Below are 26,397 nucleotides of genomic sequence, written 5' to 3' on the forward strand. Positions count from 1 at the left end.
TACAGGTGGTCCAGGTGGAAAGATCCTCTATATACAATAACTGCTGTCTCCCTGCATAAGCAAGAGGCAAGAAAGCTCTCCGGTTTGCAAGCAAATATTTTAGTAATGCACTCCTGTGTCTGCTACTGCTTTCAGGCTGTAATAAGAAAATGTGTCAGGGAGACATCCATTGTTATATGTTTGTCAAAAGCACATTTCTATGCCTGATTTTTTGGTCACTGTTTTCCAGGGAACTGTTAAGCTAATGGGAAGCATAGGGCATTCCTAACATCCTGCAAATCTTCAGCAAGGACCATGGAAGAACAGTGCAGAAAAAAGCAGCGAGAAGACATTACTTCCTGCATTAGCTGAGGGATAAGGTATGCCATTGGAACATAGCAAATGTATCACTGACTTTCTTGTTTTCTTATGCTGGAGAGGATTTCTTCCTTCGATTCTCATTTGTGTCCCTCTGTGACGTAAGATCCATGATGCAAAGAGATCGTTCTCGCTGGTTGCACTGTGAGAGCTCCTGGTGGCCATTGAAAGTGGACAATACATTTTTGGTGGTTCACAAACAACAGGCTGTGTGCAGCCTCGCTGAGCCTGTTCCTCTGAACAGCACGGCTCAGCACTGCAGGAACAGGGGAATGTGTTACCTCAAAGGATTTTTTTTTTTTTTTCATTCCTCCCACCTGCTCACTTCCCTTCTGGGCCATGTAGCACTTCTCATAGAGGTGATGCTGGCAGCAATGTAAACCCAGTGGTTTTGAGAGACTGTGCCGTGGGGCAGTGATGCTTCATGTCCTTGTTCCTGTGTGTTTTAGTGCACTCAGACACTCAGTATCTCCATCAGGAACTCGGACCATGGAGTGCTCATGGCTCCCTTGCAGCAGGACACTGCAGGAGTGGTGGAGGGACCCCAGGCACTGTGGACTCTGTGCCCAGCACATGGCTCTGCCCTGGCACAGGGTGCAGCTCCTGGGCTGTGTGTCCACACACACACACAAACACTTAATTGTTGGCAACTTAACATTTATTAAACATCTTCTGGTAGCGATGAAAGATGGCATCCTCCCAGAGTTTTGCATGAGCTAATCGGCCCTTTGTGTGAAAGTGTAGGTGGAGACTCTTCTAACAATACAAAGTTGGTTAGCTCATCATCTTGGCTTTAGGGGCATACTGATGTGCCCATCCTGCTTTCAGAGCCATGAATAATCCAGCTTTGCTGCTGTCCTCTTGTAAAAAAGAAAGAGAGAGTGTAGTTTCAGGGCTTGGTGCGCAAGCCTGTTTCTCGGTACAGGGGATAAACAAGGATTTACCTGTTATTCACTGGTATCACTCTTGGCTTCAGTCTTCTTTGGACTGCTCTTGGTATCAGAAATGATACCTATCAGCATAATTGCTATTTTTCAGCCATCAGTTGGAATAACACCTTGAGGATTAGGCAGGCGTGATTTACTATCAAAATGAGAGGACCATCCACAGAAGACTGTGCAGCTCACGGTTCATTTAAACCTCTGTTAACTCTCTGGACCGTGGAGTAGTGGGTTAAACCAACAAAATTGTCTGCAAGACCCTGACTTTGGGAGAAAGATTGATCTTAAATGTTCTTAAATGTTTATAAATGCACTTTAGAAATAACCTTAGATGAAAAAGGGAAGTGCATAATAAAAATACACCTAAGGAATCAAGTCAAGGTCCCGGCACTATGCCAGGGGAACTGGTAGAGGACAAGCTCAGTCTAAATCTACCATGTGCTGCTGTGGCCAGAAAGATACTTGGTATTGGAAGGGATATCAAGAGCACCCTCTGTATGGGGGTCCTCGTGGTGCTGGAGAGGCCTGGGCCTCAGATCCACACTCCAGACTTCAAATAAAGATGTAAACTCCGGAGGAAGTCTGGAGGAGGGCAACAGGACTGATGAGAGGTTTCACAAAACACGAGCTCTAAGGAATTATTCTTTTAATTGGATTTATTTAGTCTGAAAAAACCTGAGGACAGCTGTGAGAGGCTTCACTTGTGAAGACAGTAGCTGAAAGGGGTCTGGTAAGAGTGCAGTAGTCATGGATCTATTTGCATGGGGAAGGACAAGAGGAGGTGAGAGTTTAGGAAAGCTGTTTCTATAAAGAGTGGGAGATGCTGGAACTGATGATGCAGTTCAGATCTCCATCTCTGGGAGTTTCTAAGGGTTTAAAATAATGTGTCCCATGAGTGGCTTAGGCACAGGCACAGAATGACACAGAAGGGTCTCTCCACACCTGCATGATTTGTTTAAATCCATTCTGTGGGGTTTGTTGCTTTCTTGGCAGTAGAAGAAGGAATGTTGGACTGAAGTTTGGTTGCTGACATGGAAAACATGCTGATTAGTGGGTATGTTTGCACAGAAAATGTTGATAAGACAGGAAAAATGATATCGTCGTCAGCAACAACAGCCAAAAGTTTTAGAAGTTCTGCTTCAAAGAAGTATATTTAAGGAAAACAGCTCCTGTGGCAAAACATCTTTCATTAAACCAAAGATTTAGCTGGAAAAATTTGCAATGAGCTCTGCAGATTAGCAGCCCAGCACAGTCCCAAGATATCTGAAGTGTAGTTACTGATCCTAGAAATGGTACTTTTCACCATTTGGGATTAAGAAGAGATAGCACAACACCTCTGTTTACAATTGGAAGGTGAGGAAAGAGATTTTCAGGGCAGCCAGGGAGGAGCTTCACCTGTGAAAAAGGCCAAGGAAGAGTAAGGATCAAGAAAGACTGGGCAAAAACTGCCAGACTAGGAGGGCAGTGGTATCTCTCAGAGAGCCAAGGAAAGACTGATTCAGGGATGAGAGGCAGAAACCCAGGGCTCAGAAACTGCTGCTTCTCTCAAAGCCTGCACTTCTGTGTGTTCAGCCCAGGAAACTGCTCAGTGAGATATGAAGCTGCCATATGTTTTTGCAGATGTTCCAAGTGCATGTGCTCCCCTTTTGGATATATGCTTTATACCCAGTTTTGGCATTGGGTCTAAGTATTTCGGAGCTCCAGGAGGAAACTCCTGAGAATTTACAGACCTGAGATGCTGTGATAATGGCTCTGGACAGCAATTTTCCTTTCCCCTATTGAGGCTTGGGTAGACAGAGGGGAGTGCCACAGGAGATCCAGACCGAAGATCAAGGCAGATACATCTGCCTGGCTGTCAGATTTCACATCAGCAAATTGGAAGAAAATTAAAAAATCAAAGTCAGATCTGGTCCTTGCTCTGGGAATGCAAAGAGGCCTGAAAGGCTCCTATGTAGATATTTATGCCTGGCATAAAACCACCACAGAAACTTCTGTGTTTCATTGGTTTTGCCATCCCTTTAATAGGAATTTGTCAAGTGAGTATGAAGGAATGAGATCTTATTGTTAGAATAGTCTTGAGTTGGTGTAACTTCCCTTAAGAGGAGGGTGCAGTGTACAGCCTCTGCCCACCACAGCTCAACAGCTGCCCTCCCAAACAGTCAGGCTGCAGGCTCACACCTTAAATCAACAGTCCTGCAGGTGTAGGAGACAGGGGACCTTAAATTCTCAAAAGTGATGGGTTTTTTCCTTCAAAGCAGATTTTCCTCCAAAGCCCCAGGGAGATTTGTTTCCTGAGACAGAATCCCTCTGTCACGCATGGAGGATAAGCTGCCACCATCATCACTGCTCTTAGCTTTAATTTCCAGCACGAGTAGCCCCAAACCTCTCTGGAGTGGGGGCAATATGAGACAGACACATTGCCTCTTAATGGAAAGCTAACTGCGTTTCCTCCATTACTCAGTTCCAAATTACAAGCCTTATCGCACAGGAGCTTGGGATGGCTCTATAGTTTCAGAAACTTTAGGGTAAAAGGGTTATTTTTTAAATACAGTGTTTTCCAGAAAGACTATCTTAAAAATACAGTGCAGTTCAAATCCTCTGCTTCCTTTAATGCTATTTTCAGGTTTTGGGTTTGTTTGGTTTTTTTTTTTCAAATTAGGTTTAGCAACATGCATGAGATGTTAGATTAAAGGGACAAGGCTTGGGTTTTCTCTGTCTGTACAGAAATAGCTGTTCCCTGGGTGGGCCAGGTGAAGCTGAGCAGAGTTATTGTCCCTTGACTTCCCCAGCCGTGGAGGAGGCAGGGATGGGACTGGCTGCCTGCAGGAAAGTCTGGCCAGAAGCACTGGGCCACATCCTTTCTGGAGGTAAATCAACATTGTCTGGGTGGCGTTTCTGGAGCCATGACTATTTTCATCAGGATCAGGCCTTTTCCATATGGTGAGGAAGTGGTAAAGATCACAAAGGGAGGGGAATCTGTCCATGCATGGCAATAATTGCAAGAATCTACGGAGTTTTCCTATGTAGGTGGTGTCATTTTCTCTAAAGAATGGAAGAGTGGCTCTCTCCCCCTGAGGAGGCTTGCTGAGCAGCTCATCCCAATAAGACAACAAGCCCAGATGCCCAGAGGAAGCGCAGAGTTGTTGTGAAGACACAGCCCCAAAAGGCAAAATGTCTGGATTTTATTTGCAGCTCTGCCACGAACTTCCTGGATGATTGTGACCAAGTGAACCAGGTCCACTGCTCCGTGCCCTCTCTGCACAGGCAGGAGTTGTACGTTCAGTCAGGGCTTTGCTCAAAAGTCCAGCAAACGCAAAGCTGCAGAGAACCACATGCTGCCCAGCTTTACCTAGGAGAAGGGGGATGGGTTAATGAAGCCACTGGATCCCTGACAGCAGGGATCTGGATCCAGAAACAGGGGAGAGCATCAGAGCAAAGCCCACCTTGAACAATGGCCCACTGCTGGCAGATGGGGCCTAAGGAGGAAAACAAAGTCAGAGTGAGCAGAGCTGGACTTCCAGAGTTGGGAGTGGTTCGTGTGAACTCAGCAATGCTCAAAGGATTTCTAAGCCTGGGAGCATGACTAGTCCAGGATGAGCTCTCAGGGCACCTTGGGATTTTTAGCTTCCTTGGAGCAGGACTCATTTCTTCAGCTGTACGTCTGACCCGCTGGGTCACCCAGGGCTTTTGTAGCTGCTGCAGAGAACAGCCTTCCCATGGCTGTGTCAGCTCCCACAAGGAAGTGATGCTGCCTGCCAGGGAATTGAGGCTAAATGCACTAGTGTTTCCTCATGCTTTGGAAGGGAAGAGAAGTCTGGAGAGAGCTATTGTTGTGGTGTACAGGAACTTTGCCAGTATAATGCCCTATAATAACAGCTAGTCTTCCTTCAGGTCATTAAGTTGCCTGTTTTTTAGCACTCTTGCTTATGACAAATAGATCTTGAGTTTAGAGATGCCTTCCTTCTCTTTCCTTTTTCCTGACTTGCTGAATATATTTGGGGTTTTTTTGTGTGTGTGTGGTTTTTTGTTTGTTTGTTTGTTTTGGGGTTTTGTTTGTTTTTGTTTTGTTTTGTGTTTTGTTTTTTGTTTTGTGGTGCTGTATCCAAATATCTCTGTTTAAGTGTCATCTTCCAAATCTCTCCTCCAAGGAGCCATGAGCAGATAACCAACACATTTGTGCTCTGTCTCCATGTCTCAGTGGGAACTAAAGCACAAGGAAATATTCTGAAGGGCACTACAGATGATGAAACTGGATTTAGAATAAGGAAATGTCTGTCTGCTCTCAGAGATAGTCTCGCATCTGCTTTGTCCATGCCCCATAACCAAGCTGCACCCTGGAAGCCACAGAGCTGAGTTAGGGTGGGGGTGGTTGAGCTTTCAGCCCAGCCTGTGGTGGGGTTCCTACATCTGGGCTCAGGATGGTGTGAATGTGGCTACATTCCACCTGGAGATGGCTGGTGTCCAACTGGCTGGGAAGGGGGCTGGATGGACAGGCAGCTGTTTGTCTCAGCCAGCATGGACATGCCCAAATTCTCCTCATGTGCAACGGGAGGGTACTCAGATATTCCAGTGATGAGGGCAGTCTGAGAACCTGTTTAGACCAGAGCATGGGTTTCAGTGGCAGTTTTCTGGCTGATTAATTGGGTGACTTCATGCAAGTCTCAGCTTGCCATTGCCCTGTCCAATAAATGGGAATAGCAGCATTTGTCTCCCTTTGTAAAACACTCTGAGGTCTACGGATAATCCTCCTCCTTTTTCCCACCCATCATTATGGGACCAAGTGGAATCTTACGACACATTGAGTTTCTGTGGTCTGGCGTTTGCCAAGCATCTCAGAATGACTCTTTGGCTTGAGTTTGCAACGTCTGTGACTGGCACGTGACTCGTCATGGCAGCTCCTTGTTGAAACCAGGTCACCACTCACCTGAGAGTGCTTGAGATGGGGAGAGGAACTGAAGTGGGCACGAGGAGGATACAGACCCTGGGGCATCCTGTAGCCACACACATCAACAATCCATCAGTGACCCACAGCACTTTGTGGTTCCAAGCTCTGCAAATACTTAAGAGTGGAAAACTCCGGACGAGTGAGGATTCCTCTTGACCACCACAGTGCTCTCTGTTACCCTGGTGAGCAGTAGGCAGGGCTGGAGAAAGATCTTCATTGGGCATTTGGAGATGTTCTCATAACATGATGTTCGACAGTTTGAATTCAAGGACCTTGTGCTGTTGTGCACTGCTGATATTTTAGGACAGTTACTTCTTTCCCTGATTGTCCTTGAAATCATAGAATAGAATGGGTTGGGTTAGAAGGGACCTTAAAGATCATCTGGCTCCAACACCCCTGCCATGAGCAGGGATGTCACCCACTAGATCAGTTTGCTCAGGGCCCCATCCAACCTGGCCTTGTCCAGAGATTTTCCCCTATGTTGGGATGCAAATCCATTCTTAAATCTCATCCCAAGCAGGTACCAACATGTACCTGTTGGTACAGGATGTGCTACTGAAGTTACGCTGGTTCTTACAATGACGTGAAAGAGAACCTAAATGATTGCAAGTAAACCTTGAAGAAGGGAGTGAATAGCTAAGAAATCAGGTTGCTGATACACAGGCATCTTCCCAAAGAACATTGCAAGGCTGCAGGAGCCTTAAGAGTCAGGAAACCAGCAGAGATCGGTATCAGGCAGCAGTGAGCTTACAGGAGAGAGGCCTGAAGAGAGGCTTGATCACAATCTCCAAGTACTTACAAGAGGAAGGGAAATGAGGCAGATGTATCCAGACATCTGAAACTGAAACTTGAAGCTGAACATTTTTTACTTTCTGTGGTGGTGGGGAACAGTAGCTTCCTGCAGAGTAAAGCCCCAAGGCTCCCGTAGTGCCTGAGTGGCTAGGGGCAGGTGTTTGAAGAAACAAGCTGTAGTTGTAAGAGGAATGAGCTGGAGGTGTGTGGTTGCCTTTGCCATGTACAGGAGTAGATAAGGGGATCCTTCTGAGTTCTGTAGTTCAGGATCCACTGATCTGGATTTTTTCTGCCGCAGCAACATTAAAGCCAACTTCATTTTCTCATCTCATCAAGCACTGAGCCCAGCTAGCAAGGGTAACGCTTTTGAGAGGGAATAGTGCTTCAAGACTCAACTCCAAACACCATCAGTTTCCTGGGCCAGCTTGAGCTGTCTCTTCTCTTGTCCTTTGTCTCCATGTATCGTTACAGGGTGACAGCATCAGAATTATTTGGTGTTCTCATCTCTCCCTTCAATCAGAAAGAAACCCAAACAAACAAGTAACACACCAAGAGCCCATGGGTGAGTGAGTGCACATGAAAGGCTGCAATCTCCCAGAGCAGCACTCAGGGTCTGCTCCCTGGACCGGGAGGGACTCGGCACCTGGCCGGGCTGGACCCAATGGCTCTGTGTTTCATTGGTCCTATCAGGTATCATCTGTCCATACACAAGCTGTGTTTTACTTATAAAGTAAATTGCATTACATGGGCTATAATGTACAATTTCAAAGCCGACCCACCTTAAAAACATTTTGTTTAATAAAATAACTTAATTAGAAGAGAGCTTCTGGCTGATGTGGTTGAGGCTGTGATAATTTTTCCTTCTCAAATCATTTTCTCTGTTTATTATACTTAATTATAGTGTAATTATGTATCCATCCTCTAGGCAAATTATGCAATCAGAAAATGTGAGTGGTTCATTTGCCACTGCTGCTGGGACCAGTGTTTACATCCCTAATACAAAATATGAGCATAATTCCTATTATTTATAGTATTACGTATATGCATATATATAAAAGAAGTTTCACACAGGATGAAGAATTGGTGTAAATATTTTATTGGCACTCATTTTTGCATCATCCACTCAATTCGTTTGTGGCCTACTAATAATGCAGACACCCAAAGCTCAGGTAAGTAAAATCTTTACCATGAATTTTCTCAAACACAAGTACGTGGCGGAGGAACGTGGAAGTTGCACAGCTGAGCTTTAATTTTGGTAGGAAGGTTATTATTACTTTTAAGAGCTGTGTTTGCGTTTCACTTCCTAATATTCCAGGATTTAGCACACCAAGAGAGAAAGGAACCCCACAATACTCAGTTGTGGAGTTGTGTTCACATCATGGGTTCAGACTAACCTATTTTTAGCCATGTGCTTCATGAACTTTCTAACCATGGCAGCCCTGACTTCAGCAGACTGAGTTGTTTGTTCTTCCTCTTGTTTCCCTTGATGGGAGTTGACAGACCATGTTTGAACATAGCAAAACGTGAAGCCAAGTGTCCAAATCTTGAAAACCCTCCTGAGATGGATGTTTTCTCCTTCTTTGGCCAGCTCTCAGAGTTAGTACAAACTGAATTCTCACTTGGCGATTTCAGCTTCTCTGTCTGTGCTTGTTTTGCAGAATGAAGCCATTCTCACCAGTGGAGCAGGTGGGGGAGGTGGCACATCTTCTGCTGGAGTTCAACCCCCCCCATGTTTGTTACAGCTGGCAGAGGCAAGAGATCCACTTCACCAGTCCACCCAGAGAAGGAAAAAGGTGATTCCTGATCATCCTCACCAGCCCTGCAGCTGCCCCATGGCCTCAAACAGCCTTTCCCTCTCCCCACCCTCAAAGTACAACCGCTGCCCCATTCCTCCCTCTCTCTGAGAGGAGAGCTGTCAGTTGTGGTCTCTGAGGGAAAGGCACTGCCCCAGCCAGCCTGGAATAAAGCTACAGAGTGGAGAATCAAAGCCCAGATCCAGGCAGATACTTTGTGGTAACCTAAGATCCCATGAACATCTGGGGAGATTTTTCAAAGTAGCCAGCAAATACTCCTGGGCAGGGGCTGTTGCTCCATCCTGGCCCACTGACCCACTGGCGGCTGCAGTCCCACACACACAGGGGGCCAAACCAGCCCAAGCAGGGTGCAAATAGCCAAGCCACTGCTCCCAGTGCTGCCTGTAGCAGCAGATGGGACACAGCAGCTGGGATGCCACATGCCGAGAGCCCCGAGCCTGGAGCAGGCAGCAGCTCCATGGAGAGCTGAGGGACCGCAAGAGCAGGCACTGACTCAGTCCACGGCAAGGTGGCATCTCCCAGAGCGGGATGAGATGGGAGCCGTGGGTATGTAAGATGTTTTTGTTTTTTCCTGATGTTATCCCCGTTTTCCCAGATCCCAGGTTCAGACAGCCGTCTGCCACGCGCTTTGGCCAGACACCGAGACGCTAACCGTGAGCTGGCATTGCTGCCATGAGCAAAGGGACAATGCCATGGAGTGTCTGGGCCGTGCCAGCCTCTTCCCACGGGGATTTTGTATGGGCGGAAGTAGGCTGAGACCAGGCAAAGGGTGCTCCGGCCCTGGCCCCCTGCCAGAGGAGGATTTGGCCATTATGGCCTCACTTGCTTTTGGGGTGTGGCCTGAAAGGGAGTGTTGGAATATTTGTAGGGGGTTTTCCACATTTTGTTATGAAACCCTTGGGTTTTCCATGCCATGAGTTTGGGAGCACGTACCTTAGCAAGCAATTTTACAGGTGCTTGGCTCCAAGGTGATGCTTCCCACCTGCTGGTTTGTAAATGCTATGGAATGAGTGGTGTATTTAACTATTTCTGAGCAATGGGGAAGCTGTGGTGCAGTTTACCTGAGGTCAGGCAGAAGTCTGAAGGAAGGGCTTGGAGCAGGATTCAGACTGCCAACTCCCCGGCAGCCAGGCACAGGTGGAGCTCCTCCATCCTTTCTGTCCTTTCCTGGTTTCGTTTCCCCTTGTATTCCTAGGGGGGGGGAAAGGAAAGAGAGGGAAATTAAATGTGGATTATAAACTCCAGCATCCGTGCTAGGCGAATCTGCAACCAAATGCAAGTGGATGAATTTTATCCAGTATCCGCCGATTCTTAAAGAACTTCATGTCTCAGAGGGAACTGGTTCAGAAAGCAGCCAAGAGCTGAGACCCCACAGCTCTGAGTGAGGACAAGGGCCACCCTTCCTAGCTGAGGTTCAGCTGAATTTCAGTTATTGGGAAGCCATAAGGGAAGCCTAGCCTGTTTTTATATCTTGGAACCCCCCTGGAAGCTTCAGCCCCAGAAATGTGTTCCAGCACTGCTTCAGCACACGCTGAGCCTCACACAGTGTCGGGGGAGCATTGCACCCGTATCTGAGCTGTCGTGAGCTAAAGCCAGCAGAAGTAGCTTTCCATTCACACCTTCTGTTTTCATGTCGACATGCCATAATGACATGAGGCAGCAGATGGATGCAGACCAGGAAGAATATTTGGACATATTAGGCAATGGGGATTGGTCTATTCAGCTCACACATCTCCAGCTGAGAGATCACAAGGCTGCAAAGGACCAAACTGAAGGCTTCTCATAAATAGAAGCAAAATGGGCTTTGCCCAGGTTTATTGAACATTTTACTTAAACCACCAGCTCCTGTCCCAGTCTGCAAGACTCCACACCTTGCCCTTTCAAGTGCTAACAGAATGACCCCATTTTCATTGGGTTCAGAGTCTTTTTCAGAGTTGACACTTTCCCTTCTCGGGAAGGGCTGAAGAGCAGACATCCATCTAAAATCCTGTGTCAACAGACCAAGGTAAAACACACTTTTCAGTCAACTATGGGATGTGTTTCCCAAAAGCTCTGGTATCTCTGGTCCTCTCCACTTAGTCTGTGACACTATTACTTTGCATAATAGAAGGGAACAATGCTCGACCATCTGGTAGCAACACCACTATAAATTTATGTTGTTTCACTTACTCTCCCATCAGCAACAGGAGCAGAGCTTCCTTCTTTTTTCTCTTGATCTCTCAGCCCTGTGCTAAAATCGCAAAGCCAGGAGCCATGGGGGAGTGAACTGTACCCCGAACTGGGTTTTTGAATTTTGAGAGACATCTCTGATTGTGAGTGAGACTCCTTCACAACTAGGACATTTCCCAATTCTGTGTGAGCAGAGGGAAGAAGAACTCAGTAACCCCAGCTGGGAGCAGACACTGGGTATCATCCTGTGTGCAAACGCCCCTTTCACCTCCAGCAAAGCCTGGGGACTGGGATCACATCACCAGGGCATCGTGCCTGGGGAATCATCACTCAGGTCAATGTCACCAAGCAGCGCCACACACACACACGTCCAACATGATTGTGAAGGAGGTGCTGAGCTCACTCATGTCCAGCATGGAAAGATATCCATCACCCCTGAGGGACTCCTTATCCTGAGGACCAAGCCGCTTCTTCATCCCCATTGCTGGTTCTCTTAGAAACCTGAACCAGGCAAACTGCTATTTGCTGCCATTCCTACAGTCAAGAGGAATATCCAGACCTGTACTCCTGTTTATCCACTCTTGGTGAGCGTAGTCAGACGGTGAAGGCCTGGATGCTGGAGTTTATGGCTTAAATCAATGGGATTATTCATGAGTTGAGAGATAACCATGTGCTTTTATGCTTGGCTGGAGCAGCGTCTCAAGCTGACAGCTGGGAGTCAAAAGCTCTGAGTCACCGGTCCCTCCTCTCTCTCCTTCCTGTGTGACCAGTCTGCCCGTGTCTGTTTCCCTGCCTGCCGCATAAGGAGGATGACAACCACTTTTATCTGATGGTTGCTTTCAAATGGCCCTAGAGGCCTCTTCTGGCCTGATGAAAATTCAGTAGAAGCTGGACTAGCATGGAAAGATGGGAGGACATTTAACTAATGAAAGCACTGGGGCTCAGGAAGGCAATTACATCTTTTCTTCCTCCCCACATTCCCACACAGGCTACTGGTGATTGCTGCAAAATCTTCTATGGGCAGAGAGGAGTGGGAGGCCGTGGAAAGGGTGAGACAAGGCCCTCTGAGCTTGGGGGAGGCTCTGTGGGGTGGTGGTTGGGGTGATCAGCACAGCAGGTTCCCAGCAGTAGTTACACCTTAAAAGAGGTTCCTTTCAATTAAGAACTTGATCCTGCAAGCCTCTGCTTCGCCTATGTACTTTGTACAATAAAAACAGGCACAAACCCCAGAGACAAAGAGAGATACACGGGCCAGATTCATGCATTTTATGCCCCAATTTACAGTAAGTCCCCAGAGGGCACTCCACATTTAGCATGTACCTCTCTAAATAAAAGATGATTTTGAACATAGACCCCCATCCCTTCTGCTGCTCCTGTGCAGTGTTGGTCAGTACTGTGGGGTCTCTCTCCCTGGGGACCTGTGCAGGACCCACTCAGTGCTGAGTTTGAGGAGAGACAAGCAATGTGAGCTGCCCAGGGTGCAAAGGGCTGACTGGATCAAGGGCTGATGGTGCCTTTTCCTGGTCCAGTTGTCCCTTTGCCACCATTCCCGGGAGGAGAAGTTGCTCCTGCTGCCCTGCTTCAGAGCACCCCCGTTCTGGGGGAAGCTGCCTTTGGCATATGCTGGTACGATGGGCTGTTCTGCACCTCCCTGCTGTTTAGCAAGTCAAATAGGAGAGTGTGAGAAACCCTGTGTGGCTACAGCTGCTGTGCCCAGGAGAGTGTGCAAGCAGAGGAGCTGTGGGCATCCTCCCAGCTGCCCCAGCATCAGTAAATGCAATTGCTCTCACTTTCCATTGATAGACATCAAAAAGCAATTAAGAATCAAGCTCTTCAAATTGATAGGTTTCAAATTGAATTTGAAACATTTTTCATTATTTGGCTGGTATCACTGCCTAGATTAGATTATTTTTTTAAAGGGAAGATTAAAATAAACAATATTTATGATTTAATTATTTGAATGACTAAGAAGCTACAGCTTTATTTTAACTTCACAGAGGACCAGGAGATGTTTTTAATGATATGTTTTACTCACATAGGACCTTTCATCCAAGGATCTCAAACTGCTTTTCAAATAATTAATTAATCCTCGTACCTCCCCATGAGACAGTTATTATCTCTGATGTTACTGATGGGTAAGCAAAGGTACAAAGACGTCAAGGCACAAACTGTTTTCCAAATATTAATTAACTAATTCTCTCACCGCTCTGTGAGACTGTTACTATCTCTGCCACTACCAGTGGGTAAACTAAGGCACAAGTCTGCGAGTAACTCACCCGAGGCCATGCAAGTGAGTCAGGAGCAGGACTGAGAATAGCTATGAGCGGTCTCTGAGCTCATTGTTTCCAGCAAGTCCTACACCATATTCCTGACAATGGGCAGCACATTCCCTGGTGTGAAGCACAGCTGAAGCCAGCTGCTTTATGAAAATATTTCCTCTGCTCTGTCTTCATCCATTGGAGATCATGTTTGCCCACATCAATCTGCAGTTTCTTTTGAACTTGTTGTGGCTGGTGGAAGCCAGAGTAACTGTGAGGAGAGATGTTTGTTTTAAAGGCCCTGGGGAGCTTTGAGATGCTCTGGTGGTGGGGCTGTCCAGCAGCACGCAGCAGTTCTAGAGCTCATCCCTGTGCCTGGCCTGTGTGGCACCCTTGGGCCAGCGCAGCCTCGGGCTCAGGCAGGCACAGGGTGCCACGTGCAGGGATTGGTGCCATGGCTTCTCTCTCCTGTGTCCCAGCCTGCAGCCCCAGAGCAAGCACGTGCAGGGCCCCAGGTGTGATAACGTGAGCTGCTGAACCTGTGTGTGTGTCCTGCCCCTTTTACTCACCTCCTTTGGCACATGGCAGCGCGGTATCTTTAAGGGTCCGTGCAAGAGATTGTGGAGGAACATGGGGACCCTGTGGGCCAGGGCCCCTCAGCAGCCAAACCCACCTTGTCCCGTGCACAGTCCCTCAGGCTTGGTGTGTGCTTGTCCCATGGGGCAAGAACTTTCTGTCCTCCCCAGGGAGAAGAGGAAAAGGCAAGAAGCTGGAGGCACTCTCTGTCCCCACGAAGGGTCCAGCTGTAGGATTCTCTGCACAGGCACCTGAACCCTCACCACAAGCACATCCCAGCTGAGCTATTTCAAACATGGGCTTGGCCCCATCAAATGCAGTCTCATTTCCACATGAAAGGGCTGCAGGAATATGAAGCCAGCTCATCTGTATTGATAAAAATTTGGCATTACTTTCCCCCAGTTATCTAAGCTTTCTGTGCACATTAATCACAATGCAAAAGCCTGGAAGATGGGGTGCATCTCAGCTGTCTCTCTGGGGGTGGGTTTTTCATGGGTTAGTTTTCTAGGGGTTTTTTGGTTGGTTGTCCCTTCTTTTTCCCTAAACTTCCTTTGTCTAGTTCCACTCTGCCGGAGTCTGATTGCTCTCTCCCCTCTGTAATTTGGATGCCTCACTCTTTGTGCTTCAGCTCTGATGCAAGCGCTCGGGTACCAAGTTTGCCAAAGCTGGCACGAGCACCCCGTGCTCGTCTAGACACAGTCTAACTGTGGCACTAATGCCAGGCTTCCACAGGCTGAGCTTGGCATTCGTCAGAGCTCTGCCCACGGTCAGCACTTTGATCTTTATCCTTGAAAACCACAGCCATTGACAAAGGTAAAATGAATTTCTGACTTTGAAAGACTTTGATGGGATTCTTTTGGTTTGCGTTTTGTTGTTTTGGTTTTTTTTCCTCTCCTTTGCTCTTCCAGCTGAACTTCATCATAAAGCTTCTGATTACAGCTGCAGCTCCAGGACCAGAGAGAGGTCATGCTGTCTTGCTTTCTGCTGGTTTAAAATCTGAAGGGGAAACCCTGCGACACTTCTGAGACGGTCTGCCAGTGAGGGAAATGTAAACCATAAAGGGAATAGGAGATAGAGGCCCCTCAGGATCTGGTCTTGTACCTTCTTTAAAAAAAAAAAAAAAAAAAAATCAGCCTGAATAAGGCAAAGTGCCAAGAGCAGGAGAGAATGAGAACTATTTGGTGTTAGATTTCTAGCTGGAAATCTGCAGCCTGCCAAGCACTGCTATTTGCCTCCATGTAGCACTGGCTGAGCTGAGGCAAGGGCCTTCTATCAGACATTGTACAGAAATGCTCTAAGAGCGTCCTGCCTGGAGGTGCTCATCATGACATAAACATGGTGAGCAAATCCAGTGTTGCTGCTCCATCCTCTCAGTGGGCAGGGTCACACAGGGCACCTGAATTCACTGAAGGGCTCCAGGTGCCTTCGTGGCAGTGATCCTGTCAAGGTTGTCAGCGATGACAAAGATGGCAACTTCGCTGGCCAGCTGCTGGCTCCAAAAGGGGTGTCCGTGCTGTCAGACACAGCTGGACAGTGGCGCCTCGTGTGTGCAACCATTTCTGACACTTTTCCCTGCTCTGGGTCACAGGGTTTGGCTCGCTGAGGGAAGTGCTGCACACGTCTGAGCAACTCTTTCTGCTAGAGAAAAAGTGAGCAGCTTTGAGCCAGACTTTTCTCTTGGTAAGGTTATAAAAGGCGATTGTGAGGTGTCATCCTTCTGAATTTACTGGAGGAAACACTTTATGTGAGGGACCTTCAGTGAGGTACTTCCACCAACCTGGCTGAATTTCAGTGGAGGCACAGGAGGGGCGTCCTTCCACTGGGCCTGGAATGAGAGCAGGGATTGAAAGGGCTGGAGATTAATACTATGGACAGTGCAAAAGGGGGAGGCTGTAATTAAGGGAGATGGACGGTGTGTTATTTGCATATCTGTAAAAATCTTCCAGGGACTGAAATCCAGGATTGTTGAGAGATCAATGGGATTTTTGCCACAGATGGCCAGGTGGGCCCAGATCTCTCCCTAAACACCTGCATGGAAAAGTCCTTAAGTGATGGCAGTGACTGAAGCACCAACAGGGATGGCCAATCCCAAAGGCAAAACATCCCAGAGCAGATTTTGGGGTGTCCAGCTCCTGGTGAGGAGAGCTCATTTATCAAAAGGGACTTCATTAAACAAACAAGTGGAAAACAATTCTGCCTTGAAGGTGACTGGGTCTCAGCTGGAACTTTCCTCTTGTCATCTATAAATATCACATATACACACACATGGTAGGCAAGGAAAAACCTTATATAGGTGGTATGTCTATTTGAGATAGAAGGATGTTTACATTTTATGTGTATAAACTCACAGAGATATATATTTCTATTATCTAAAAGAATTTTCTTTTCCTGAACACTTCACCAGTTGATTCACAGATGCCAAATGTTGAGACAATATGTTAAAAATAAATATTGTCAGTTTCCCGTGGAGAGATTTCTGCAGCCTTGGAGAAGCTCTACTCAACATTTGTTTTGAGATTCAAAGGAATTTGATTAACATTTTGCTGTTGCCCGTTCCTGAGTATTCTCAGTTGAGCTGGGACCAGAGGAGCACTGGATGAGTAAAGCTCTTCTCTTATTTACAGCCTCGTCGAAACAATGAAGTAGCAGGAATCTCCTTGGAGAGCAATGGATCACGGCACTTGTCAAGATGATTTCCAAATCAAAGATGACTTCCAAGGAGCAGCAAGGGTATAATTTTGGAGCCAATGGCAAAAATCCCAATTTCTGCACAATAGTCTTAATGAAATTTTGGAGCTTCACATATTATATATTATATACTATAGATTATATTGTGGCTAGAAGGTCCTGCCCAAATTCAGCATCTGTGAGCCTTACAGAGAAATGACCCTAAAGAGGAGTGATGAAAAAAGTCAGCCTAGTTTAAAAACAAATACCACATTTATAATGAGACCAAAGGGAGAATGAAGAATTCAGTACTTGATACTGACACCTGCCACTTGCAAAATATCTCCACCACTAGAAACAAATATCTGGGAGAGTTTGGAAAAGTTTGGTCATTCATTTGTTCCTCCTTTGTTTCCATTTCAGTCACTGGTCCATCTGTCCAATGACAGCAGTGACACTGCTAAATGTCACGGAGCGAAGCTGCCGGAGTTGCTCCACGTGCTGCTTCCAGGTGAGATGGCAACAGGAACAGCTATAACTCTTACCAAAACGAGGCAAAAGAATATTTGCTAATGTTTTTGGATATAGTTGTTTTGCCCCAGGCACGGAGATTAGTCAGAGTACCCATAAATATCACTGAACTCTGATTTCCAAGTTCTTTGCTCCCAGCACCCACTGGCTTTGAAAGCCCAGCTGAGCTCTGGCTGCTGTTCTGGGAAAACCTTCTGGGGTTTGCCCAGTTCTTGGTCCCCACCAGACTATTCCAGCAGGCGAAGCAGGAGGCACATCCATGTGGTGCATCTCCCGGTAGGAAAATGCCCCCACTGCAAATCCTGCGGCACAGGTGACCCCTCGAGCTCCATTCCCAATGTCACAGCTTCCAGCGGCATCATTCGGAAGGGATCAGCCCGAGGGTGACAGAGCAGATGTGGGGCCTGGCAAAACACCCAGGGCAAGTATCAGAAGTGCTCAGGTCAGTTCTCTCTCTTCTCTGCACGCCTCTGCTGGGAACCTGAGTCCTGGTCCTAATAAGTATGGCAGTTCTGACACTGTCGTTTAAGGAAATTCAGTTTCCCAGAGAAACCTCAGACAAAAGAACCAACCCAAGATATTTATCACTTCACACTACGTTAATGCAAACAAAAACATTGCATGCTGCAATAAATCCATTACGGAGTCTTACCAGAACAAACTGATACTCCCACGTGCCCAATTTCAGGCTGGAAGAGTTTGGGTTGGTTTATGCTATTAATATTCTTTCGTAATGGAGAAGGCATTTTTCAATTGAATGAAAAACTTTGCCTCCAAAAATGTCCAGTTTCATTGAAAGATTTAGAGGTTTCAACAAGAAAAAATGAAGAACAGCAATTAAATGATTGCCTGAGTGAGAGATTTCTTCAGTATTCCCCCCCTCCCCATCACCTCAGAAAAGTCAAAAAGTAAAATATTAACTGAAAGAACCAAATCCATCCATGTCATCAACATTTTTCACGGGGGAGAGCCGTAGTCCCTGGCTACCTCCATCATTAACTTTGCAATAATGATATGTTTATGTGCTAACCCCAAAATTAGCTCGGCCAAGCTGGGAATGCCCACAACGACTCTCTGAGGGACATATTTGTACCTGCAGAGCAGGGCTGGGTGCAGTCACACACAGGCAGGGCCAGCCCAGGAGAGACCCCTGGATTTGCCGAAGCAGAGCTCAGCAAAGCCTGGCTGAATGGCACCATTTAGGCCTCAAAAGAGAGCCCAAGTGCCAGCCAGCACGAGGGGATAAGGAGCACCCCAGAGAAGGGCACAAAGGTGGCACTGATGAGCAGCACTTGGCTATGCTCCCACAGGGGTCACAGCTGGGTCCTCTATTAAAATTTTCTCAACACAGCAGTATTGAGAATTACATCAAGTTACTCACTACTGTTTGACAGTCCTGGCATCAGCAAAGACAGTCAGAGGCTCTGTTATCTTCCTTTATAAGCTGGAGAATTTGGCTCTGAGGAGACAAAGGTCCAGCAGAGCATGTGGGGAGTATCGCTCGTGTGAGTAAAGTGGTACCTTTGTCTCTCTGAAGGTGCATCCTGGGCGTAGCTACAAGAGCCTCCATCTGGAAATACCAGTGACTGGTAAAAATGTGTCTATTCTGAATTTTTTAAAAATTATCTATTATACTAGAAGGAGAAGCTGTTTCTGTTCCTGTAGTAGTATCCTTTTGGAGCTGAAATTCCTGTGTGCACATGCAGCATCCAGGTTCATCACCCTAAGTCATCAGTGTGGCAAAGTTGTTCCCAGTCATTGCTCTGTTCATTTTTGGTGTCCCATCCTATCAGCTCAAATTGAGTTGGGAAGAGGTAAAGCAATGAGAACAGGCAGTTTTTAAGGTTGCATCAAGTAGAAGGTAAGAAAATATAATAAATTTTATTTCATGCCTTCTTGCCAATTGCTAGAAATGTGCAGTCCATATGAATGCATCTAACAAGGAGGGAATGTTGGGAAAACCAATAAAGATTTTGTGGTCTTAACTGTAATGAATGTAGTTTGATATAGAGTCTGTTTTTCCCTGCATGGCAAAATGAATCATAAAATACTGGACCTTGAAACTCCTGCATTTTTTAACAATAGCCTGGGGACAGTTTGCAGTGTAATGAATTGTAATTAACCCACCTTCAAAATCTTTTATGAGTATTTTGCCAATTAGCTTCGCATGCTTGCTAATGACTCATGGCCAGCGCATGTCTTTACAGAGCAGGGTTTACAGCACACACCAGCCTGGGAAGGCAGCAGAGGGACACAGGATGGGCAGGGAGATGCAGGTAAGACCCAACCAGTCCTAGCAACCTACATATTGCAGCTTTCAAAGAGCCTTTGCTGTTCTCCCAGCCCCAAAATAACTGCAATAATGTATAGCAACGTCAAAAGGCTTTGGTTTCCCAAGGATTGCGAGGAATGCAAAGGGCTCAAGTCCTGACATCTGTTGTTACTTAGTACTAACATATATAATGCTGCTAATTGCTGAGCCATCTTTGTTTTCCTTACTTAGCACTAGGGTTAGAATTATTTTATTTTTGTGGTTCATGGCTTCCTGCCATTTCCAACACAAAGTCCACTCTAAAGAAAACAAAACAACTACCAGGCTGCCTACTAACAGTGTGTGGAGGGCCGGGGCTGCCTCTTCCCCCTCTTCTGTGTTAGTTTGTGGTTTTGTTGCTTTTTGGTTTTGTTTTTTTTTTAAATTAAGGTAAGAAGAGACAGCAGAGCTGGGACCTGACCAGTGACACAGCAAAAGGCCAGATGGGCCAGTATCCCACCCCCCAGTATCCCACCTCCCAGTATCCCATCTCCCTGCATAGCCAGGAGGTGATGCAGGCAATGCAGAATCAATCCCTCCCCTGCTGTACCCTCCTTGCTCCAGGCAATCCGTGGTTTATGGACTTCCCAAAACAGAGGCTGCCTCCAGACCAGCGTGTTTTAACAGCCACCCATGGATCTATCCTCCTCAAATGTTTTTGATCCCTTTCTCAAGCCATTTATAACTTTTGGCCTCCGCAACATCCTGTGGCAATGAGTTTCACAATTTAATTATGCTTTGTATGAAAAAGTACTTCCTTCTGTTGGTTTAAACCTTTTCGTGTGACAGTGCCACCAGGTCCCTCTAAATCTTAGGAGAACCAGTGAACAGCCAGTTCCTATTTGCTTTTTTCTGTGTCAGTCATGATCTGACAGACCTTTACTGAACCTCCCGCTTCTGTCACTCCTTTCCACCCTGAAGGCTCCTTACATGCTTATTTTTCCATCTTTGTGGAAGCTGTTGCCCATCTCTCCTCATCCTGGATGCTTTCCTTCCCGTGCTTTCCAGTTCAGCCCAGCTCTTCTGGAGTTCCATGGCCAGAAAACACACTACCATGGAGATGCAGTTTCACTGAGGAGTGCTGTAATGATGTCTTCTGATTTGTTCCTGCCTCTTTGCCAGCTCATTCCTAACATGATTGTTGTCTCTTCTGATGGACTTTAAATGATATTTGCAGAGGCCTCCCAGCTCTCTTTGCTCAATGCTATTTTTAGGGCTCATGTGTGTGGAAGTACAGTGAGGGTGAGTGTTCTGCACGTGCTCTGCCTTTGTTGACCCTGCCCTGCATCCGCCATTTCACTGCCCAGCCACTGGGGATGGCGAACCCTTTCAGCAGTGCTTTGTGGCCAGATTTGCATCATCTGCAAAATTTCTCTTCCCTCTGTTCATCCTTTTTACCAGACTATTTACGAATATGTCTGAACGCTATCGCATTAGTATTTCAACAACAGCTCAGTTCTAAGTAATGCAGGAAACCTCTCTCACACAAAGACGTGTGGCAGACACCAGCCAAGGCCTTGAGGGGACCCACAAGTGACCTCCAGTGACTGTGAATGTTCAGAGATTTATACCCATCCTCCAAAGACAGCTTTTAACTCCTTATAACTGCAGGAAAGAACTTTCGTTTCTCATCTCTTATCGTGAAGCCTTGTTGCAGAGAGTTTTTAGGCATTTGTGTTTATTGGCACGACTCTCTGAACTCCTCTGAGCATGTTATCAATATTGAGTGGGGAAGCAGGAGAAATCAGTGATAAGAAGGCCCATCTGGTGTGTCAAGGATTTCATTCCTCAGGCAGGGATATGTCATTCGTCGGCTTAATATTTTTAACGACTCGCAGTCCGTCCCTGTTGGTCGTGCAGACCATGGAACACAGGTTGGTAAGAAAGACTCAGCTACAGCAGAGTAGCTTTTATTGCCAGATATAGAATCACTTGTGTTTACAGGTGAACTGCACACCTTTGGCACTGAATTCCTAAAGTTCACCAACCAAACCCACAGAATCTGTCCTGAATGCCCTATTGCAGGAGAGCTGAGAGGTGGGCTTGGCCTGGTGTGCCTGGAAAATACCCATTGCTGCTCTCAGCTGCCCTCCTGTCATGGAATTCTCAGCTACACCGGAAGCAACTTCACCTGAAACTGCCCTGCTTGCCCATTCTGGCTGAAGAGACTTTTCCCTTTGCTGTACCGTGGTACAGATCCAGTTCTCCTGGAGGCTTAGCCCTCATGGCAGTGTGAAAACCCACAGGGCAGTTAGCATTGCCAGGCCATTTCCTTGTGTCACAAAATGTCACCTCTGCTCTGTTACCCCATGTCATTCTCACTTCCCCGTCAGTCGGCTGTTGCAGGGTGTGGCAGGAAGAGCCAAACTTGTGATAAACTTCACCTGAGACTCAACTTGTGCCTCATCCTTGAGAGCCGTGTGTTTGGGAAGCATCCCTGAGCACTGTGACTCAGGTCTGCCCTGGCTCTGTTGTGGTGCCACATGGAGTTATCGGGAGTTTCTGAGTGTTACCCCTCTGGGTGTTGCTCCATGCACCACCTTGCACCTGGAGAACCTGTTTGCTGGACATGCACTTCAGAATTGCATCCCAAACATGACCCTGGTGCTTGCAGAGAGCCTCAGTGAAGGGAAGCTGAAATTTACTGCAGGAATTGTACAGTTCTTGCTGTGAGTTGAGCACCATGTTTGGACCACAATTTTTCCAAAGGAAAACTGCAATATCTGCATATTTCCAACCACACTGATCTTGCTGTAGTGATCTCAATTGCCATCCCAAGTCTTCAACCTGATTTTCCTCCTCTTAGTTCAGCAGGAGCTTTTCCTGTACTGTGCAGAACTGGACCCATCTGTGTACATCCAGGTCATGGAAAAATATTATTTCTGTACTAAATGAGATCAGTGTGTCCCCAGTGTAGAGGGACTGCATTTACAGTCCCAACCTCTTCCACACACTTCCACTTTTCCTCACAGGGGCCTAATCCTGAAACAGGGAATGGTGGCATTAAATTAAACCGGGGCAGGATTATTCTATGTGTTATTTTAGCTGATCTAACATGTCACAAAAATGTGTTGAATCTCTCTTTTTTTTTTTTTAAAGAGCAAAATAAAACATACGGTTATATAATCAGTGGGAATCACTAGACACCTACACAGGAGAGCTGCAAGCATGGAAATACTCAGATACATATTTGAAGTAACAGCACAGTTTTTTGGGTGGGATTCTTTGCCCTGCTGCATTACATCTGGACAAATAATTTGGATGTTGACCACTCAGGTAATGTAATCCAAAATCCTGTTGCCCGTGTTGCAAACACAAGAGGAGGAGAGAACATTTCATTCCCGTCTCAGGCGGAGCAGAGCACAGCTGTGGTGTTTCATTGCAGGCAACACCACTGCTGTAACCCAGCAGAGCATTGGTGGGGGGTGTGCACTGAAATTACTGCTCTTCTGCCAAAGAGCTGAGGCAGAATGAGTTCTTTTTTACTCTTTTTTTTTTTTTTCTTTCTTCTCATTGACTCCAAAGTATAAAAGCAGTCAGTATTCCTGCAGTGCAATAGAACCTGCACATGTGACATCTGCACCCTGCCATGCTGGGAGCTGTTATTTCTGGGCACAGAAAGGGAGATCTAGCATGGCTGGGTGGGAGCTGATGGAGGTGCAGGGACTTCCAGACTGTCCAGCTGAATTTTCCCGTTCTGCTGCTGTACCTTTCACCAGCTGCAGGACAGTGGTCTCAGCACTGAAGCCAATCCAGGTGTGCTGGAGATGGCATAATGCATCAGTTATCACACATCCTATTGCAGAATCACTGAGGTTCAAAAAGACCTCTGAGATTACTGAGCCAACCTTGATCACCACCTTTGTCAACCAGACAGTGGCACTGAGTGCCACATTCAGTCATTTCTTGAATTCCTCTAAGGACACTGACTCCACCACCTCCCTGGGCAGCCCATTGCAATGTTTACCAGCCTTGACACTGAAGAAATTCCTCCTGATGTCCAGCCTGAACCTATCAAAACTCTCAGGACAGATCCAATCCCATCACTGATTAGCATTTCTCTTTTTTATCTTCTTTAGCACTTAGCCACTAACACTTGGTGGAAATTTGGAAGGCTGGAAGTGTCTACTGCACCCTTGAGTAAAATGCCGTCCATTTGACAACAGACCAATTCATGCATTTGTCTGTAAATTCCACAGTGCCTCTTTGTTTAAATGCTTGCTCCTTATTCAGGATTATTCACTTAAGTCTTTTATTCTTGACATCACCCACAGTTTTAAAAAGAGCCTTTCTCCTTGTTGACAAGCTGTACGTGAAGCAGCCCCTCAGACTTGGGCAGCCCAGTGGCTCCCCTTGGCTCGGTAACACTGAACGAAGTACAGGTTTTTTAGGAGGGTCTTTATGGTTACCTACAGTCTTTTGGGCTAAGCATTCATTTCTTAGGCAGAAACATAATTTTTATATAATCTTTTTTTCTCCTTATAAACAGGTTTTCTGATGTCCTTTCCAAACAGTAGTTGGGAACCTGGCTCTAATTCCACCCAAGCCCGTCTGTGGCATCTATTACCAGCCTTGCACCACTGCCCCCCTTTGCCTAAAGAGTTCTTCTTTCATTCTTTAGACAGAGACACAGAGCTGCATCATACTCCGAGTTATGGCAGCACCGAGCGACCCAGGGACTTCTGCCAACTTGGAAACAAGATATGAACTAAAGAGTTTCTATTTTTGAATTAAAATGGAAACAGGTGGGAAGGACGCGTGGAACTTATCAAGCCACATAAATACTTTTTTTCATGTTAAAATTTGAATGGAATGGAAATTACAATCTTCCACTGTTGCTGCAGAACAGCAATATTGAGTTTCTCCTTACTCAGCCTTTAGCAGTAAGGAACCAGGTGCAGTGGAGCAGGAATTCTGGAATTTGCTTCCTAACCCCATCTAACTCTCTCCTAGGTCTGCCCTATTTTGAATTATTGCTCCACCTGGCACAGGGGATGTTATTGGCTCTGGAGAGGAGAGTCAAGTCTTGTAATAGTTCTTTTATAGATTGCTAACTGCAGAATAAGAGCAGGAATGAACTGCTGGATGGCAGAAATCAGTGGTTTTCCCTATTCCTGCCTAATTTATGGCAGTGAACCTCCGCTCCCACCCTGAGTTAGGTGCTTTGGCTCTGCTCAGGTATTTGCTGTATGTCAGCACTGAGCCAGTGTGTGCTGGAGAGACCAGAGCCAACTAAAGCTCTGCCTTTTGAGCCAGACCTCTCCCACCCCCTTCCGACCTCCACATCAGAACAAAACCTGAGGGAAATGCCCCAGCTGAGGAGGAGCATGTTCCTAGGAGGACTTACTAAAATAAAACCCACATCCAAAATCATTTTAAAAATTGTGACTCCACCCAAACGCTTGGTTATCCATTGCCCAGAGGGGAGGAGCAGCTGCAGCACTGGTTGGACAAATAAGTAACCAAATGGATGGACAGACAATCTGACAGACTGCTGACTGCCTTCACTCACCCTTAATTAACTGTTTCCAGTAAATAGCCCTGGCTCTGTCATTATTTTAGAGCAGGAAGGTATGGATCCCATACTGCGAATGTTGCCATCGGCCCAGCCACAGACTTAACCCGTGTGAAATCCTACTGGAATCAAATGGATTTGTTCAACTGCATCTGTCCAGCTCTGCAAAGGGCCTGTGACCACAACCATGAGCTTTTCCAGTAAAATGTCCTGCATGGCCCATTCCATGGGAATATGCAATGTCTGCAGTGCTCTGGGCCACAGGCACCAGGGCAGCCTGCAACTGGCAGTAAGCACCAAATCTGAATGAGCTTAAAAGGGGATTCAAACACTTCTCCTGTCATCCAACTCCATTTTTAATTTCAACTAAGAACAGCTTTCTGTTATGTTAAGGTTTGGACGGCTGGTCAGTAATATACATATGTATTTTTTTTTTTTACCATTTTGTGCTTCCTGGTTGTTTCTTGGTTTGCAACAGAATCTGAAATCCAAAGAGCAAGGCATTTGCAAAAGCTCTATGGCTTCAAGGTCTTTGAACTCCCCGACACCGGGAGGAGATGAAAAGCTCCCAAGACAGGCTGTTCTCCTGAGGCTCTCGGCCCAATTTCCAGGAGCTGGGGCAGGTTGAGTGCATTCAGGGGGCTGGACTGAGGGAGGAAATATTCAGGTGCCATTCAACTATGCAACAAAACCATTTGACATTTGCCTGTCACTTGTCTAGACACATGTTTCAAAAGGGAATAAAATAAAAGGAAGAAAAATACCCTGTCTGGGAATTCTTACCCAGTGACTTGCACAGCCCAAGAGCTGGGTAATTCTCCTCAACTGAATAAACATCAGAAGCAGTCTGAGAGCAATTTGGCTCCAGAACAAATATTGTTACTGAATTCTTTGCACCTGCAGTGGCCAGGAAAATGATAATACAGCCTCTCCACATCTTCCTATGCCAGGCTTTGGAAAGCAGCCAGGAAGCATCTCCCATCTGCCACAGCAGAGAGGTGTGTGTGGGCAAGGCTTCAGGTGAGACCCTGCTGGTATAATCACATCCCAAAGGGAAGTGTGGGTGTCAGCCTCTCAGGGAGGAGATACTGGTGGCCTCCGTGAAGGATTCAAGGCCCAAGCAATTGGGAAGCAGAAATGAGCTGTGGGTAAGTGTCTCTCCTGGTAGCGCCTCAGGCACAGAGCACAGCAATGGCTGACGCTCCTGTGAGCACATAAATTTGAGTTTGTCAGCACCATGGCTGCTCAGCTAACAGGGCCTCAGGACAGATAAAAATAGGGGGTAAATTTTATTTTAAAATGTTTCTGCTGTAAAAGAACTTTTTCCCTGGATGGATCCTAGGCAGAAATGTATTTGTCTAATAAAGAGATCTTGTGTCTCACTTGGAATTTAATTCAGTCCTGAGTCACAGGTTACTGGGTTTATGCTACTCTTTGAGGATATCTGACTGTATTTCCCTTAATTTTTAGTAAATTTAGTGAAATTGCTGTGGTTCTGTCTTATATTGAGAACTTTTCAAG

The 26,397-nt window shown here is 46.4% G+C and overlaps 1 protein-coding gene across 3 annotated transcripts in view; it reads right to left on the reverse strand.

Annotated features, from left to right (window-relative positions):
- Positions 1-26,397, reverse strand: part of BMP2 (bone morphogenetic protein 2) — an 87,422-nt gene that overhangs the window by 10,535 nt on the left and 50,490 nt on the right. The window contains exons 5-6 of one of the 3 annotated variants that reach the window (XM_066177854.1): positions 9,911-10,040; positions 8,133-8,777 (exon numbers count right to left, since the gene is read on the reverse strand). In XM_066177854.1, the coding sequence (XP_066033951.1) occupies positions 9,917-10,040 (124 nt within the window). In that variant the 3' untranslated portion in view covers positions 8,133-8,777; positions 9,911-9,916. Of the gene's footprint in view, positions 1-8,132; positions 8,778-9,839; positions 10,041-26,397 lie in introns of those variants that run through there. The other 2 variants (XM_066177855.1, XM_066177853.1) reach the window with 2 other exon arrangements.

This window comes from Chamaea fasciata, unplaced genomic scaffold (assembly GCF_029207755.1).
Source record: "Chamaea fasciata isolate MVZ Bird 193981 ecotype frontalis unplaced genomic scaffold, bChaFas1.0.hap1 SCAF_3, whole genome shotgun sequence".
NCBI lineage: Eukaryota > Metazoa > Chordata > Aves > Passeriformes > Sylviidae > Chamaea > Chamaea fasciata.